Source organism: Vidua chalybeata, chromosome 6 (assembly GCF_026979565.1).
Source record: "Vidua chalybeata isolate OUT-0048 chromosome 6, bVidCha1 merged haplotype, whole genome shotgun sequence".
Lineage (NCBI taxonomy): Eukaryota > Metazoa > Chordata > Aves > Passeriformes > Viduidae > Vidua > Vidua chalybeata.
In genome coordinates, this window is record NC_071535.1 from 15,550,454 (window position 1) to 15,568,834 (window position 18,381).

General features: G+C 43.6%; 2 protein-coding genes across 2 annotated transcripts in view; one reads left to right on the forward strand and one right to left on the reverse strand.

Moving 5' to 3' along the window:
* Positions 1-6,759, forward strand: part of BTBD7 (BTB domain containing 7) — a 51,688-nt gene extending 44,929 nt beyond the window's left edge. Inside the window, 1 exon segment of the mRNA XM_053945405.1 lies at positions 1,779-6,759. Coding sequence (XP_053801380.1) covers positions 1,779-2,594 — 816 coding nt within the window. The 3' untranslated portion in view covers positions 2,595-6,759.
* A 3,111-nt stretch (positions 6,760-9,870) lies between these two features.
* UBR7 (ubiquitin protein ligase E3 component n-recognin 7) lies at positions 9,871-18,232 on the reverse strand. The gene is made up of 11 exons (XM_053944620.1): positions 18,077-18,232; positions 17,772-17,905; positions 17,567-17,627; positions 16,383-16,478; positions 15,241-15,294; positions 14,303-14,408; positions 13,070-13,254; positions 12,387-12,518; positions 11,858-12,020; positions 10,930-10,991; positions 9,871-10,139 (listed from the first exon to the last, which is right to left on the reverse strand). The coding sequence occupies exons 1-11, from the start codon at positions 18,230-18,232 to the stop codon at positions 10,047-10,049; spliced, it is 1,242 nt and encodes a 413-aa protein (XP_053800595.1). The 3' UTR covers positions 9,871-10,046.
* Positions 18,233-18,381: the final 149 nt, after the last annotated feature.

An 18,381-nucleotide genomic window follows, 5' to 3' on the forward strand; every position in this document is an offset into this window, starting at 1 on the left:
TTAGCCTATTTCTGGCCGCTCAAAGTACCTCATCGAAGGAACTGGAGAGAATGCTTATGATAAAGTAACTTGGCTTTGTTAAATAAAGTCAGTGTCTTTGTTGGTTAGGAGGTTTTTCTACCTAACTGTCTGTCAGCATTCTCTAATGCAAAGTCACGCCCTAATCCCTGGGAGAATGAACATTCCAGGGCAGGAGCATTATTGGAGGGGCAAATGGCACTCGGGAATCTTCTGAAATCATAGAATCACAGAATATCCTGAGTTGGAAGGGAGCCACAGGGTCTCTTTCAGTGTCCAACCACCCTGTGGGTGAAGAACCGTTCAGTCCTGTCACTGGTCACAAGAGAGATCCGTGTCTCCTCTTCCCCTCACAGGAAGTTGTAACTTCAGAGGGGTCTCCCCTCAGTCTCCTTGAGGCTGAACAGACCAAGTGACCCCAGCTACCCCTTGTGTGACAAATGTAGTTTGCTCGACACTAAAACAAAGCATAAGGCAACTTCAGTAGTGGACTGCACACTGTAATTCACAGGTAGAAGTAGTGGGGATATTTTGGCTATTTAGAGGTAAGTAGTCTGAAGTAAACAGGTTGCCTTTATACATGTTGAAGACTATGAAAACTTTACAGCTGAGAAGTATTTGAAAAGGAATTGGCAAGCAGAAATTGGTAATTGCTGATACAAAGGACTTTGTTACAGCATTTAAAAGCAGTAATTATAGTTGCTGAGCTACAATATGATGCAATAAAACCAATGGACTATACAATATCCAGTAAAGACATAGCTTTATGAAATACAGGAAGTGCTGAATGAAGAATTTAATGATTTATTTCTGCAGTGAAAAAACTCAGTGCATAGCTGGGGCACATTAGACATGTGTGCCATTGTTTGGTCAAAACATAGCATGTCACTCTCATTTGATCAATACTGACTTCCCTAAGGAAACTATATAGTAATGTTTTTCATATTGGAGATATTTCTGCTAGAACATGTCCATAAGTAATGCAAGGGGGAGCACAGGCTTAATATAGGTGATATTTTTGTTCTGTATTCTTTCTGCAATTTGTGAGTTACTGTTAATCAATGATTACTAAAGTTGCTTTCATGACAAATGATAAGTAAGAAAGAAAGTAAGAAATTATAAGTAGAAATTCTCACTCTTCTCTCTATAAGGCTGTAATATGAACAATTCTGCACTGAGGCAAGCATGGGGTAGGTGAGAAGAATGCCATTGCAGCAACTTCCACGTACTCTGTGGATCTAGTGAGCCCTGTAACTGATGCTCCCCCAAGTCCTGAGGCTGTCCTGCACACACATTTGCAGTTTATTTACTTTAAAATGGGGAAGCAGAAGAGTTGTGTCTATAGTGATGACACGTGTGTGTCGTGGCTTCCCTGCACTGGAACTGTGTGCTGTGACAAACCATTTGTTAGGCTCTGCACCAAGTACCTTGTTTGGATTGATAATTGTAAACGTCTTAAAGCTTAAAGCCTACCTTTATGAAGTTCAGCAGTACAGTGTCCTTTACCGCATGTTCAAGGCAAGATGCATTTAAGAGGAGCTGTAATTGTGACACAACAGCTTCATGAAGGAAAGAAGCAGGAAGGTGAAGGTTGGTGGATAGAGGTGTTCTTTAAACAGTGCAGGAAACTTGCAGGCTGAAGTTGGCAAGACTAAAGTAGATTAAGAAAATGCCTTTTTGAATTACAAAAACCATCCTAAATACAGTTTGTGTTTAGCTCTTGTCTTTGTTTCCATGGACCAATTTCTTTTCTTTTCCAGTGTACTCAGCCCCTGCTAAATGAACTGATGCCAGACATTGCAATGGGTGTGTCAGCAATGTCTTTGAAAGACAGAAGATTACCAGAGCTCACGGTGGACACGGAGCTAAGCCAGGCGGTTACAGAGGTAGGGCCCGGCCCACCCCAGCACATTTCATGCATTCAGAACAGACACATGCCTACTTCTCGGAAAAAACATGCAATAGAGCAAAAAATAGATTCTCGAGAAAACCCGCAGGAATATCCTGACTTCTATGACTTCTCTAATGCTGCATGCAGACCCTCTACTCCAGCACCCAACAGGCACAGTCCTTCACCTTCACAAGGCATTTATTTTGGCCCAGATTTGTACAGCCACAATAAGGCATCACCAAGTGGCTTAAAGTCAGCCTATCTACCTTCCCAGATATCTCCTAAAAAGCAAGAAGATTCTAGGAGGGAGTACCTGCTCTCACAAGATGGGCATCAACACAGGCAAAAGAATGAGCCAATACACCTCGATGTCTTAGAACAGCCTCCCCAGCGACTGGACTTGGCACTGGCTACCCAGGAAAATGCTGGGAATGGCCCTGTTCATGTCAGGGGAAGAACAAAAATGGAAACGGATTTAACCTATGGGCTGACCTCCAACAGACCTTCACTCTCTGCATACAACTCTGAGGCGCCAGAAGAGAGACCCAGTAGGAGACTGGCAGATGATGAGCCATTGGAACATGGAGCACAGAGAAATGCAGATTTGGAAAGGGAAGATGGAGTAAGCAGAGGAAGGAGGTCTCCAAACAAACCAGACTTCCTGTACAAAAAATCTGCCCTATGAAAGCAACCTCCACTATTTCTCTGTGCCTAAGAGTTGTAAACATCCCATTCCTTGCAACTTTTGGCCTGACTTCTGTCAGAGAAATTCTTTCATGCCAGCAGAAAAATTCAGCTTTGCTCACTTGTTTTGTACATACATTGCTTTATTAGAGACAGCATGTTATCAGTTTGGTTTTGATGCTGCTTCTGGGTTTATTTTGTCGCAATTTTTTTTTGTGGAGCAGATTTAATTAAGCCTTTTAAAAAAACAGAAACTGGTACCTTTTTTCTACAACCTGGTAGCCTTTTGCACCTGTACATCTATTTTAGTGTATTAGTTTTGTACTAATATGTTAAACTTTAATGTCACATTTAAAGGACTGTATTTTCATACTTTTACATTTACCCTTTCACATGCTGATTCTCTATGTGCATTGGTTTGCACATTATGAAATGTATTTTCTTATGAGATAATAACAGTGAGTTTATTTTTTAATTATAGGAATTCCAAAGAACAGCACATCAAAAAACCTACATTTTGAGTTGGATTTTTTTGTTTGTTTGTTTAGATTGAAATCTTCCTGATTTTTACGACTATGGCAAGAATCCAATCTAATATTTTGTTTGAAAAGTTCTGGCAGCTGGTCTTATCTTTGTATGCATAGCAAACCTACTTCAAAAATTATATTTGAGGTTTTAAAAATCAAGAGGGATATTTAGGAATCCAAATTCCTGTGAAATTCACTGGAATATGACAGTAAGAGTCTGTTTACTTTTGTTTTGGCTATGACCATGGACGACTCCATGACCACCTGGAAGCAGGAAGCACTTACTAGACAGACTAGAATTGTTGATTTGCCCATTTAGAAATAAATCTAGAAATACTGTAAAAATTACAGTAATTGCTTGTTCTTCCAGCTGCTCATCCGTGGGTAGGCGAAGACCAGATGAGCGGATTCCTGCTAACTCGTGCAGTGTCAGGAAGACGAGGCACGGAACCTTCGCAGTTGCCTGAACACGTGGGAGGGTTTCCCTCCCCGGCGGTGCTGGGGTGACAGCCCATGGCCTTGCTTTCTCCTGCCTGTGCTTACAAAAGGGCTTCACTCTCAGTGACAGCGTTCCTTACCTGGCCTCACGTGGCGCTGGCCCCCCAGGTGCAGCTGTTCTGTGAGCAGAATCCAAGTGAAGAATCACTGCTTCAGCATCACAACACGTGTGAAGCTCTGTCGCTCTTAAATTCCACCTCCATTGCCTGATTTGCTTTTAATAAGCACAGAAATGAGATTCCCCTGTTAACAGGATGTGAGGAGGGAAAGATGCTGCTCTGGGCTGGCTCCTGCCACTGGGGCAGGGTTCAGCAGAGCACAAGGGGAAGGGTTACAGTTATGAAGTACATCCTTAATACGGTGCAGTTCTAACAACAAATTCATTGCATTCAGGATAGGGATCTGATGCCACTGTAGAGTAGCGATTGCTGGTAAGGTCCTGTTTGGTGGGGGTTTAAATGCAGTTTCTGTAATGAGTTTCCCTATAGCAGAAAACTATAGTCCCAGGTGTGACCTAAGGACTGCTTTAAGATTAGGTTGAATTGTTTTCTACAGCTCAAAGTGCTGAATACTGTTTAACAGAAATTTTACTGCAACTTTACTTTTGGTTTTAGTTGATGGCAAATTCTTACCTAATGTGTTTCATTAAAGTATGGAGGGCCTGGTAACAACACAGTGTTGCTGAAATATATTGAATACTGCATATACTGCATTTCCAAACTACCAGATAGCTTCTAGATGAATTAAGATATTGGTCTTTGAACCAGTAAACTCTGTGTCTCCTGCAGACACATCTATAGACCTGCTTCTTTGATGGTTCTGCAGGTGCTCCTTTTGAGATGCAGCCATGGAAAGCATGGTGTAGGGCTGGAGCAGAAACTTGCCTAAACTCTGCAGGTGATGTGTCTTGTGGGTGAGGGGAGATTTTTTTATTTTTCCTCTGTCAGCTTTTTTTTAATCTTGTTTTTTGCCCACAGTCAAGGCTCTGGGTGGTCCTGGCTTCATCGCCCATCTGTGGGATTTCCATGGGACTGGTGTAGAACACTGTTAAGTGCAAGAAGGTGTCAGTGGGGGGATGGTGCTGCTGCAGGTTAAGGGGCTGAGGCTCGTTGGGTTTCTCCTGAAGATTTGAGCATGGTCCTGTCTGACTGTGTAGCTCTTAACTGCACACGAAGGTCTCGTCCTCACCAGCATGAGACCAGCTCAGTAGAACCAGTAACTTTCAGCACACACAAGAACCCTGAAAGTCCCTGGACTTGCATCATGTACGTGTTGGCAGCTAACTACTAAAAAATCACAGCTGCCCTCAGAAAACTTATTATTCTCAATATTTTTGCCTAAAACTGATAGATGTACTTCAGGAAAACTATTTTGATTATCATAGTTTGATGTGGCACTGTGTACTTGGGCAGAGGTGGGACTGAGATCTATAGATAGAATTTTAAAGCTTGAAATATAGTGGGGGGTGTGGTTGATGAAGATGAGAAGTTTTGAAGTTATGGTTTGAGGGAAATCATGAAATGCTTTGGCTTTGGAATAAGCTGGTGAGAAATGCCTCTGGGGAGGACATGTCTGTGTTTTAGAATACAAAATTGTTTCTGAAGTCTCAGGAGCTGTGCAGTATTAAAAAAAAAAAAGTATGAATAACATGTTTAAAAGTAGATGCAGAATGAAAGACAAGTCCTTCTGAGGCCACAAAGACAATCAGGCCATGTAGACAATCTGTGTTTTCACTTACATATTTTGATTTGGGAAGAAGATCGCAGCTAATGGCAGCTGATTTGAAGTGGAAAAGAAGGATTTCTTGAATTACTGGAACTTTATTTTTGTAGTCCAGAGCAGGATTTCCTACTTGGGATGTGCAGAGGGGTGAGACCATTTTTCATGGCAGCATTATTCAGAAGCCAGTGTTCATCCTACATCTCACTTGCACACCACATGTACCTGTGCTACCTGCTACTCCTTGTTCTCTGTCTACTGAAACTTTGGTGCAGAAGCTCCTTGTTTACATGAAGCACTTTCTGATTAGGCTGGAAATTGACACCTTTTCCTTCTATAAATTAGATGGAAATGACAGATTATTGACTATTTTGCTTGAGGATAGAGATATAAAAGTTGTTTTTTTGAATGAGGGAGACTCATGCTCCTTGTTCTATTAAAGAGAGAGCTCAGACTTGCATTTAGTGAGCAACATGCAAAAAGGTCTTATTCCCCTTTCCCCAAACCCAATTCCTCTTTTCCTTAATATATGGATGAATAACTTAATTCCTAAAACACATTATTCCTTTGAAATGTTTTGTTGTTCCACAGAATTATTGTAGTTGTGTATTAGTAACTGCTGTGTTGATTGGCAGTTTCATGTTGTATTTTCCTGTTATTAAGGATTTTCACTTACAAAAATTAAGGCTGTGGCCACCTGTACTTGTAAGCCTTGGGTTTTGGTCCCAGAATGTCCCAAATGTACGTCTTTAGGGGTTTCTTTGGTTTGGGTTTGGGAAGGTGGGGGGGCAAGGGGGTTTGGGTGTTTTGTATGGGTTGTTTGGTTGTTTTGTTTTTCTGGGGTTTTTGTTTTTTGAAAGAACACTAATGCTGTTTGAGGCACTGTTCCTCTAATAATTCTATGCTTCTATGGTAGAGGTGGTGCTGAGCCCTGCTGGATGCAGGGAACAGCTTAGAGGGAAACTTGTAAAACCGCATTTGGGGTTTCTGTAATTACCTGTACTGCCAGAAGGCAGCCCTGCCCTCGGCAGTGTTAAGAATTTGTTTCTTGTCCTTGTGTTGTTACTGGTATAAAGTCAAGTGCCTTCAATGCTAAAGGCTCAGAAAACTTTCTTAAACTGACTTCATGTCCTATGCAAGTGTTTTTTCTACAACCTGCATAACCAGTACTTTGTAAAACTTGTTTACGCTTCAATTGTACATAGTGTTTTTTAAAAAAAATAGTATTTTTATTTAGGTACCTCCAAACTTGAATTCTAGTCTTGTGTGATGCATTGTAAAACAATACATTTCTCTTTTGAGTACCATTACAGTTGTAAAAAGGTTTTCACTGGTTCTATTTTTCTACTGTTGCTGAGAAGCATGTAACACTGACTTTATCCTACGTATAGTTGGCATTTCAAATAAATGGCTTGTATAGAACGTGGTTGTGTGGCTGCTTTCCCTGAGCTGCTGCTACCTGGCTGCATCCAGCACCCTGCCCTGCTCACTCCAGGCTGCAGTGACCAGGCCTGGGGGAAAGGAGCCCAGCAATAAAATTGAAAGGTTTTTGGGAAAAAAGGGGCACAATAATGCTGTGAACACCAAAGACATGGTATCAGCCAGTGTGAAAGAAAGATTTGAAATTAGTCCCTCTGATCAGGCAGTCAATAAAAGTGAAAAGCATTTCAGTGAAGTGGTTGTCTGAGGCCATGCCTTGTGACAGGCAATAGGGCTGCTCAGAGCTGGGCCTTGGGGCGCAGCCCTGGGTGCAAGGAAGCGTGTGTTCATTTTCTCCTTAGAGCAGATGTGTCCAGTACCCGGCATTCCCAGGCTGCAGTTTCCCTGCCGACTATTCCAGCTGACTGTTCATTACATCTGTGTCTCAGAAGCAAGCGCCACATCGCTTCAGAACAATGACTAAAGTTCAGAAGTGTCATCTGGCCACTTGCCTGGTCCCACTCTGGTGTACAAGGGCAAAATACTGTGGGTTACATCCTGACACAGAGCACAGGTGGGTTAGGAGAGGGAGAACTGTGTTAATTACTGACACCTTCCCTCCCACACCAGAAGATGAGTTCTAGGACCTTCCTAAATTAGACAATTTTAACATTTTTTCCTATAGGCTGTCACTTTGCAACAGTGCTTCTAAGCTTGCCAACCTCAGAGGAGAGGATTCCTGATGTCCCTTTGCTAAGGGGAGGCTTTCTGCATTAGAGACTGTTGGAGCTGGGTCCCTTCAGGCAGACCCTGCTTCAGTACAGGCTCATGCCAGCAATGGACAGCACTCATGGTCAGTTCTGGCCCTGTGCTCTGCAACTGGAGCCACAGGAATTCTACATTTGAACTCACTCCTTCCATCACTGCTGTATTTTCTCAAGCACAGCAAGGCTGGTGCTGGGCCATGAAGCATTTCTGTCATCACTGGGGCCTTTCACTGCTTTTTTATTTCCTGTGGAAGACACAATTGCCTTTGGGTACCCTCTCCCCTACTCCTTCAGTGAATTACAGAAACTGCAAAACAGAGGAAAAATGAGCCTGTCCTGCTCTAAACTGTACATGCCAGCACGCTGCCATCCCTTGTTTCACACCTGGGTCAGGTAGTAACAAAATGCAGAAATCCTGGGTTTGACTAGCCCCCACTATACACCTTGGTGGCTTCGCTAACAGGTCATCACTGGGCTCCCTGTGCCTGCCTGGACTGAGGATGGAAACAACACTACAGCAGCACTGTGAGAAAACAAGACAGTACACAGTGAACAGTTCTTTTAATCTTTTTATATTGTAGTTAGATGTGCAGTTACAGCTCCTGTAACAGTTGCTTCCAAAAAAAGAGCATGTACAATATCCAGAGTTAAATTTGAAAGCAAATAGGGAAGGGCCCTGGGGGTTGATGACACATTGAGCATGAGTCAGCAGTGCCCTGGCAGTCAGGAGGGCCACCCATGTCCCGGGGTGCATCAGGCCCAGCATCAGCAGCCAGGTGAGGGAGGGGATTGTCCTGCTCTGCTCTGCACTGGGGCAGCCTCACCTCCAGGGCTGGGGGCAGTTCTGGGCACCACAACATAAAATAAGACACAAAGCTCCTAGAGAGTGAAGGAGGGCCAGGAGGACCTTGAAGGGCCTTGAGGGGAAGCCGTGTGAGGAGGGGCTGAGGTCACTTGGTCCGTTCAGCCTGGGGGAGACCGAGGGGAGACCCCACTGCAGTTAAAAGTTCCTGTGAGGGGAAAAGGAGGAGCAGACATTGATCTCCTCTGTGTGGTGCCCAGTGACAGACAGGACTGAGGGAATGGCCTGAAGTTGTGTCAGGGGCAGTTTAGCTTGGATATCAGAGAAAGGGGGCACGGAACAGGCCCCCCAGGGCAGTGGTCACAGCAGTAGCCTGACAGAGTTCAAGAAGAGTTTGGACAGCACTCTCAGGCACATGGTGTGACTCTTGGGGCTGTTTTGTGCAGGGCAGGGAGTTGGATGTGATGATCCTGAGGAGTCCCTTCCAACTCAACATAGTCTATGTTCTATGAAACTGCTCAGCTGAGCATCTATGCTAAACTACTGTTTGTAAATAAAATGGTCAGAAACAGTTAATAGTGAGAATGATAAAAGTCTACCTTTGCTTTTCAAAAACCATTAACATGGAAGCAGAATAGTACCCCATGATATAGAAATCCTCAAAAACTAGAATTTTAATGTATGTTTTGGGGTCTAACTACATTAGGCTCCAAACTTACAAAATCTTAATTTTTATTTGCAGCTAAGTGTAGTCTTAAAAGTCAGTGAAACATCTCCTGTCCCATGATTATCACAGTGGTTATAAAAAGAACATTCCACACTGTAGCAAAATACCATGATGCTGCAGTGTTTTCAGCAACATTTAGAAAGTAGAAGAATTTGCTGTAGGCTAGTTTTTAAAATCAAAGCATATAACAACATCCCCCCCCCCGCTTAGTTTGTAATTTAGTGCCTCCTCCTAGCGCTTGTTTATGTTCTGATGAGTGAATTAAGATCATCTGAAATTTTTTTTACCACGGAAACCATCCTTGTGCAATACTAGAAACAAGTTTTTTTTAATGTATAAAACCAGAGAGAACACTCTGTTGCATCAAGCCTAAGCTCTGCTTTCCCATTTGTGAGCAGCGTGGGGAGCGCTTCCCCAGCGGGAGCGGGCAGGCAGCACTGCTGGTTCAGCCGCAGCCCGGCCCGCCCCAGCCCCTGAGGAGCCGCGACAGGGCAGGAACAGGCAGATCCTTGCCGCTGGGGCCTCACGGAATGGCTACAGCCCCAAGGGACGAGAGCGAGCCATTCAAGCAGGAAAGCCAGGAGCGCGTTCCCTGCCACCGGGGGCAGGGCAGGGCAGGGCAGGGCAGGGCAGGGCAGGGCGGAGCCCGGGCGGGTTTAGCACGGCCACGGCTCCGAGCCACGGCAGTAACCAGGGGAGCGGCGACCGGGAAGCAGCAGGACACGCTGCTCCGGTACCCGCCCTCCTCCCCTGGAGACAAGGCCGGCTTTCCCGGGAATGCCAAGTCGATCGGTACTGAAATCCCTCTAAGTGCAACGTAAGGATTTGTTAAGAACATGTTTTAGGTGCTACAAATAAAGGACGTGTAAGACAAAATGATGATGTTTCTTGGATAGCTGGATTTTGATGAGAAGCCAAAAACTGAAGATGCCTTTTCTGTTTGCCAGTGAACATTGTTTTGCCAGTTGTTCTTTCAGACCCAAACCCTCTCAGTCTAACTACAGTAGTACTGCATCCTGTTAGTCCGTCGCCTTTTCCGAGACTGAAATTCTTCAAAGAAGTGCTGAATGTCTTCCCTTGTAACCACCTAGGAGAAGCAGTATGAAACCCAAGTTGTGGTGCAAGAACTTAATTAAAGGATCCTGTTTTATCTCCACACATAATACACAAAGCACAGAAAAGCAAATACCCTGAAATTTCTCTGGTACAGCTTTCCTGTTGCACCCAAAGGAGAGGATTAATGCCCAAATTCTATTGTAGATTATACAAACAGGGAAATGAGCTCCCCAAAGGCAGAACAAAGACATGGACCAAAGCTCCCAATGGTATTTTAATGACTTTGACCTCTTGCTTTTACCATCAGAAAATTTAACACAAAGCAAGATTTTCACTAGCTCACTTCAGGGTCATTCCAATGTAACCAAGAAAGGCAATACAGCAAGTCAGCCAACAAAATGCAAGTATTACTTAAATAATGGCATGCAAATTCCTGCAGGAAAACAACTGAGAAGACTGACAATCATAGTCTGTCCTTATTCTTCTAAAAGTTTAGATTCAATCTAAGAAAAACCAGAAAAGTTAAGAGCTTTTCTTCCTGAATATCTTACCTAGAGCAACAAAAGTTTCATTTTAATCTAAGAACTGCTCTCAGTACCTTGCAGACAGATTTCTGTAAAGTTCCCATTATCTCTCAACAACATCAAAAAGGAATTGTTAAAATCGAATGAAGTAAGATTTCTGATTTCTACTGCAGTACCAGCAACTCCAAGAGACAAGAAAAAACAGTACAACAGAATATCATGGTATTCACCACCCAGCCCTCAGCAGTTCTTTAAAACACATTTTCTGGCAAACAAATTCTAGAAGCTGCACCTTACCGTTCCCTCATCTGCAAACCTCCTGAGATAGTCAGTCAGTTCTGTCTTGAAATCATTGTATTCTGGATGGCAAAGCAAAGGCAAAGAAAAAAACAGTAAGATACCCAGTTTTAGTTTAACATTGACTCAAGAACACAACTTGTTCTACTTCCTCCTGCCATTTGTTAGGTTTACTTCAGACAAATCTAGGTTTGAATTAGATTATAAATAATAATAATGTAAACATGAGAAGCCTAATAATTTATGAGACTAACCTATGTAGTGTGAGTGCCTGTTTGAGTTGATTTCAGAAAAAGGTATAGAGATCAGTGAGTGAATTAGCACAAGTAACTAAAAGACTGGCCCTGCTCCCAGCTTCCCCCCACAAAAGCATGTGTGGGTTGTGGTAGAAAGGCCCAGCCTGTAACTTGGGACTGGGACACTGTCCTTGCCAGAGTGCAGAACCCTGACTGGAAGAGAGAAACACAGCTCCAGGCATAAAACACCTCAGCACTGCCTTGTCACTGTGCTCTGCAGCAGAGCCACAGGGGACGCCTGGCTGGCACTCCCCAGCCAACAGGAGAGTGCCAAACAATAGAACAGGGGAAGATAAATCAGCCAGACAGCAGAAGTTCAAATTAATGTTTAAATATTCACATTACAATAAATCACTATCATTACAGTATCTAAGATGTTAAACAGGGTGAAAGTTCACACACCATCCAGTGTCTCACTGTAAATTAAAGTTGTAATGATGGGCCAGAGAGGACCAATCCTGACTGAGGCATGCAACCTGTCATACAGTTGTCATTCAACCTGTCATTCAGTTCTGCATGTTACTTCAAAAATAGTTTGACACTACACTGCAAGGCCTGATATCAATCTCTTGTGGCAAACTGTTAACTTAAAAGTGTGTTAAGGGAGACTCTAAAAATGAAGTTGTATTTACCACAGATGAGTTCCACTTGCTGGACTCTGTTCATACTGTTAAGGGTGTCCATTAAAGGATCTCTCCTCTCTGTCTCTTGATCACTGGTACCCTTATTTTCATAAGCCAAGACAGTGTCACATTCGTCTGTCAGGAATTGGACTTCAAGCTCTGAATACATTTTCTGGAGAATAAAGTAAAATTTAGTTTTATGTGACAAAACTTCTCAGATGGAGGTGCTCTCCCCCCAATCCTTGTTGTGTTCAGTATCACAAATAACAATAATAATGTGAATTCTGTGTTTCAGAATCTCCTCATAACTTCCAAGCAATACTGGATTAAAGCAGCAAAGAAAATACAAACATTTAGAAGCCCTTTCCTGCTATATTAATCCACAGGATTCAGTGTGAATCTTTATGTGGAATGAAGGGAGGTTTCAGCGTTAAGAATATTTACACAGATTTTACCTAAAGCTTCTCCTCAATGATTGTCTGGGAGCTCCTCCCTGCCTGTCCCACATCTGTGATGGTAATGAAGAGAACATACATACCAAACAGTCTTCACAAGTGCATAATTTGCTCCTCCAGTTCGATGGCCAAAAGGTGGCAGTATCTTTTTTTACAAATGGCTTGTTTTGGAGCTCTTTCAGCTTGCAGACTCGCTCCTTGCTCTTAGCAACTACCTGAATTAAAAAGAGAGTGTTCAGCACTCTACAATGTCACTGCAAAGAGACCCTGTTCTTTTTGGCATGTCCTTCTCCTTAGGCATGAATTTTCTTTTGTCTCAAACACATTTATTTTTATAAAAAACCTATATTACCATCCACATGAGAAATTTGATGTGGTTTCAGCAATTTCCATGGGAAATTTCTGTAGAAATCTACTGCAATAACTCTAAGTATTTAAGAATTCAGAGCTGGACCATCATGCAAATGCAGCTACACCACGTATTGGAACAAACAGAAGTCACCCTGGTGTACTGGCCAGGTGGCTGAGAAGAAGGGACAGATGTAGCCCATCTGCAAACAGACATTACACCTCTTCACAGCCCTGTTCCACAGCTCACACTGTGCTCCACAGAGACTGCAGGTCTGAAAGGTCAGTGACTGCAGAGGAACATGGGAGCAGACTGAACACAGCACCCCTTCCCTGAGCCTGTACAGAGTGAGGTGGGTTTCACTTCGATTATCCGCAGCATGAAGATGTGCAGGTCAGAAGAGAAGGTACATTTTACCTCAGGATAGGCAGACCCAGAGCTAGTGGATGGTTCATTGAATTGTTCTGATTGCTTTTCCTCCTTTGTGTCATGGTGTTCCACTCCACTTTCTTTTTTTATTTCTTTCTTCTGCTCTTCACTTTCCTCTACCTTCAAGACAACCCCTTCATCTTCACAGGAGTTCGCTTTGGTCAAAGGAGGAACTGGAAGATACATACCCACAAGTAAAAATACTGTGCCAGAAAAGGTACAGGTCACTACAGTCATTCTCTCTGCTTCTCCTATTCTAAAACACTCTGCTTCCCAAAATCTAAGCCCTAGGAGAGGGAAGAGGGTATCACAATTTCAGAGTCCTTTACTAAGACTTCCTGACACCCCTTGCTAGCTATCACAGTTTCAGTAACTGTCGCGTGCTTTTTTGCTGACTGTGTTGGAGTTTTTAATTTTCTCCAAACACACCTCAAAAACACCACCACAGATTAACTATGCTAATCTCTTGTTTATTTAAAAAAAGTTTCTGTTTTGATGCCAATTCAAGTATGTGCCCTGTGACAAAGCTGGTTAGGAGGAAAACCAAAAACAGACAAACACCCTGTTCTGTACTATTTACATTAGAAGGAAAAGAACTCCAGGTGGCCATCCTTGAAAATACCATTGAAATTTTGGGCACACAAGAAATCTATCAGCAGCTGACACAAGCAGTATTTTTAGAAGACTATGACAAACTGGTTCTTTCTACAGAAATCAAGTCATCTATTCTTTTAAGTCCACACAGCTAGTGTGACCACAGGGAACGAGTCTCCTGAGCACAGCCCCAGCCCCACACAGATTAATGTTAAACATATTCATTTCAGGTCACTCTATCATTCACTCTTTGCTTCTCAGAGTGTCTGTAAGAACTGTTTGTTTCACTGCTTTCCTTAGGATGACTCTTCAGTTCTTTGATCTAGTTTAGAAATTAAGTTCCTTGATTCAAGTACTAAATTTTCATCCATTTTGTGCTAGACATCTTTGATAAAGTAAATAAAAGCAAGCAGCACTGAATCAAGATTTAAGAATAAAAACTGCTTTTTTTTTTTTTTACAGAAGTTACCGCCACCCCACATGTTCCACTGCTGAAGGTGATTGTCCAATATAATTAATGAGTATCATTTTTCCAACCACTTAAAACCAGTATTATGTCATTAACCAGCCATGTATGAGAAATACAAGCTCACAAAATACTGGCTCAGACCACTTAACCTTCTTTACCTGCTAATTGCGATGCATAAGCCCATAGGAAATGGCAACGTTTCATGCAGGCCTGGCACACCATTTCATGGAAGTCTCCACTTTCAGGGGGAACTGCACCAAGATGCTGTCAGAAAGAAGTAAGCACACAGCAGAGAAGCATCTCTGTTGATCACATACTGAACTTGAGAAGAATTCAATCCCAAAGCTGTCCATATATTGATGAGAACTATTTGGGCAATTAAAAGCACTTAGTGGCTCTCTTCTGAAAAAGCATTCCTGCAAAGCTCATAGTATGCAGCACAACACTCTTCATTCATACACTTAATACAAAAGATGCTTATCTACAAGAACCCATAATTGAAGCCAATCGTATTTTTTTTTACTCTTTGATCCTGCAACTTCAAGTATGGAATTCCACTTGTGCCCTTCAAGGCACAAGAGGCTGAATCCTTAATGCTTACCCATTAAGTTGGGCACCCACTACAGTGCTCGGCTGCTTTCAAAAGACTTTCCCAAAGTTTGAAGTCAAGAATGAACAGCACAGTCTGTTCCTTGCTACTTAAAGGAATTAAGAGTTTAAAAGACATTCTTTTGAAGGAAGAACTATTCAGGTAGTTGATAATGATGTGCCTCAGTAAGAATCTTTTCCTCAACAACTATACTGAATAGAGTTTTCTAATTAAAGAGACAGTTATAAAGTTATTACTTTATTCTGCAGTGGTAACCTTCAAAAAAGTAGGACTCTTCCCAGTATTTTTTAACTGGAGTGGACAGCAGTGCAAGATTAGACTTTCAATGCTCCTTTGCATAAGCTGAAAACAAATGCCTTGGAACTCCTGTAATAATCTCTTTAGAGAACTACAGCAAACTTCCCAAGTAAGAATTACCACACAAACCTAACCAACACCAACTCGATCCCGTGCAAATGGCAGTTCTGCTATTTATAGTTTCCTTACCCTTCCATGGAACCAGTCTTCACAAACTATGCATTGGATCATCTCATCTGGAATCTAGATGAACAATCATATTATTAGCAACAATAGCAACCTCCAGAATCTCTCACCAGTCTCAAACTGCAGTATCATGCAAATCCTGCTCAGTGAATTGCATTTCCCTCTTCACCCCTCACAGGAGCTGCTATTAGTAAGTAGTCAGTGCTTTGTTAGTCAGTTTGCTTCCCTCCCTCAGGTTCAACAGCACATGTCATCCATCTCTCATGTGACTGAGGTTGTGGAAATGCCATTTATTACTACAAAACCAGTCTTCCCAGCAGGGCAAGACTTTCTCACAGAAAGCTGATAAAAGTTAAAACACTACTGGTATCCTTATAAGCAGAAATGCATGAACAGCCAGCCATTCACACTGTCATCAGGTCAGTGAAAGATGCCAGAAACAAACTTAACTGGTCACCATACAGGACAGTATGAAGTGTTTGTTATGAAACAACTATTAATTATTTCTTCAGAAATGTTTTTAGCTGTCTCTGAACTTGAGAGTGGGGAGCTTATAAAATGCTTTCTTATTTGTATTTGAAAGACTTGTACCTTCCCTGTTCTTTAAAACACCTGATTCCTGTGACTGCAAACAAGAGCACACACCTACAAATCCAGTGCTGTGTTTTAGTGTTTGAGAGAGACAAAAAAAGTGTTCTGGCTACCATCTAGGACTGTAGCTAGTGCTACAGGACAGGACAGACTCTCCCCATCCCAGAAGCCTTGCCAGAGCATTGCTGCAGGCACAGGGAAGCACATTCTGGTCTTTCCTAACACGTGCAATGTGTTTATTCTGCACTAGGCCACATTTCTCAAGGTTATGATAACCCTGTCCCCTAGGGGAACTCTGCAACTTCAGGGAACTAAAGCACCATTTCATCCAAATGATGACTTGTCCTCCTCATCTGTCTCTAAGGCATAAACATACTTTACCATAAAAAAAATTATCAAGTAATTACTTCATACAACAGATGAAAACCAATATGGAACATAAAATTTCTTGAAGTGGGATCTTCCTTGAAAAGCAGCTCACTGACCAGCCTTTACACAGTATCTACCATAAACACCATCTGTATATGATTACTACTGGATCTTGCATTTCTTACCTCATCTTCAGGATCAGGATAAGGTCTTTTACATGTACAGTACAATCCATAGAAGTTGTCATTATATTTATTTCCTGAATTCACCTTGCTCTTTTCCTAGGAGAAAAGGGGAAAAAGTCTCAAAAGACAAAACAGTAAAAAACAAAAGACAGTAAACGACAAAAGACAGCCGTTTCTGTTCCCCCTTAACTCCTAAAACCATCATTATTTTCATCAGCCTGAATATACAAAAAGAAAGATATTCTCCAGACACTTCTGCTTTACAGTGAGCAGCAGATAGGTCTTGTGAGGAATGCTAAAATTCATACCTAAAGAGGAAAAACAGTCTGCTCACCTTTGTAACAAATGGCAATCATGGTGTCAGACAGATTAATGGACAGATGCTGAAGCTTACTTAACCTGTACAATTGAATTTTCACTGAACTGAAGCAGAAGAACAACCACATGATCCATTTCATTGCCTCAAATGAGAAATGGTAACATAAAATTGTCACAGCTTCTCTGTAGGGATCACTGCACTGTGACTTTGCTGACGAGCTCTGGATCCATTTCAATTCTCCCAGAATAAAATAGGCATACACAAAACCACTGTCTGTTTCATTGTTTGGACTGCTATTATCCTGGGAGCACCAGTGCAAGCAAGCCAAGCAGCATCCTCCAACAGAAGATGGAGATTGCCAATTACTTGAAAAGTTCAAAATGCCCACCAAGTAGAAAAGTATAGGCAGCTTAATACAGTAAAATACCATCCCGTCAGTAGGCTCTGGTGACAAAATATAAGGGCACTACAAATGCCATCACAAAGAAGGAAAGGGAACAGTCCCTCTGACAGCAGCACGGCCTTAATGCAACTGCAAAATTGCATGCCAAAAGGTTATTCTGAAACAGCTTAAAGCTAATGAGATGTATTAGTGCAGAAACACAACAACCTGCTTCTGGAAGTGCACTGACCATGGATGCAGAACTGCTGCACTCATGGATGACAAGGACCAAATGTTCCTTCTTCTCCCAGCATTTCCCTTTGGTCCCTCAACAGTTTTATACCTTGCTGTAATATTCCCACCTTTTTTAACTTCCTGGGAAGACTGGAGGCGTCGCATGAGTCAGCACTGGCTGAGGCAAGGCACCAAACTCCCAAGACTCTTATTTTGACTCTGAACGCCTGAAACCTGTCTAAAACTTACCGGGAGTAACTTGCACTGCAGATTTTTGAACTTGCTATTTCCACAGTCACAGCGGAAATTCCTGGAAAGAAAAACGTAGCGTTTCAGGGTTTATATGAAGTGAGAACACGCTGGGTTTCGTATTCTTAACAATTCCCAGCAGTTTAGCAGGAGCCACAGGAGCTGTGAGGGTCCTACACGGCCGCTCCCGCCCCTCCGCCCGTACCTCTTGGTGTAGAGCTCGAAGAGGCGGTGGGTGCCGTGGCACTCGTAGCTGCAGGCCAGGCAGATCCCCGCGGGCTCGGCGCCGGGCGGCGTGCAGGTGCTGCAGGCATACAGCGCCTGCCGCTTCACCGCGCCCTGCGGGAGACAGCGGCCGGCCGCGGCGTGAGGGGACCGGGGGAGGGAGGCGGGGCTCAGCCACCCCGGGCCCCGCCCCCCGGGCCCCGCCCCAAGCCCCGCCCCGGGTCACGCTCCGGGCCCGGGCCCCGCCCCGCCCCCGGCCCCCGAGGCCCCCGGCCCCGCCCCCACCTGTGAGTAACTGCAGCGCTCGTGGTCGCTGCCCCCCAGCACGGCCCGCGCTTCCTTCTCCAGCTCCTCGTTCTCCGCCAGCACCTCCGCCAGGGACACCACGGGTTCCTCCGCGCCGCTCCCCGGCTCGGCGCCCTCCGAAGCCGCCGCCTCCATCGCCAGGACGCGAAGGCCGAGGAGCGCGAAGCGAGGCGGGAAACACCGGGCAAAGGAGGCGCCAGGGGGCGCCACAGCGGAAGCGGAATCACGCGCGCCCCACGTGACCGTGGGCGGTGTGTCACCGCGAGGGGGGGCGGCCCGCGCGG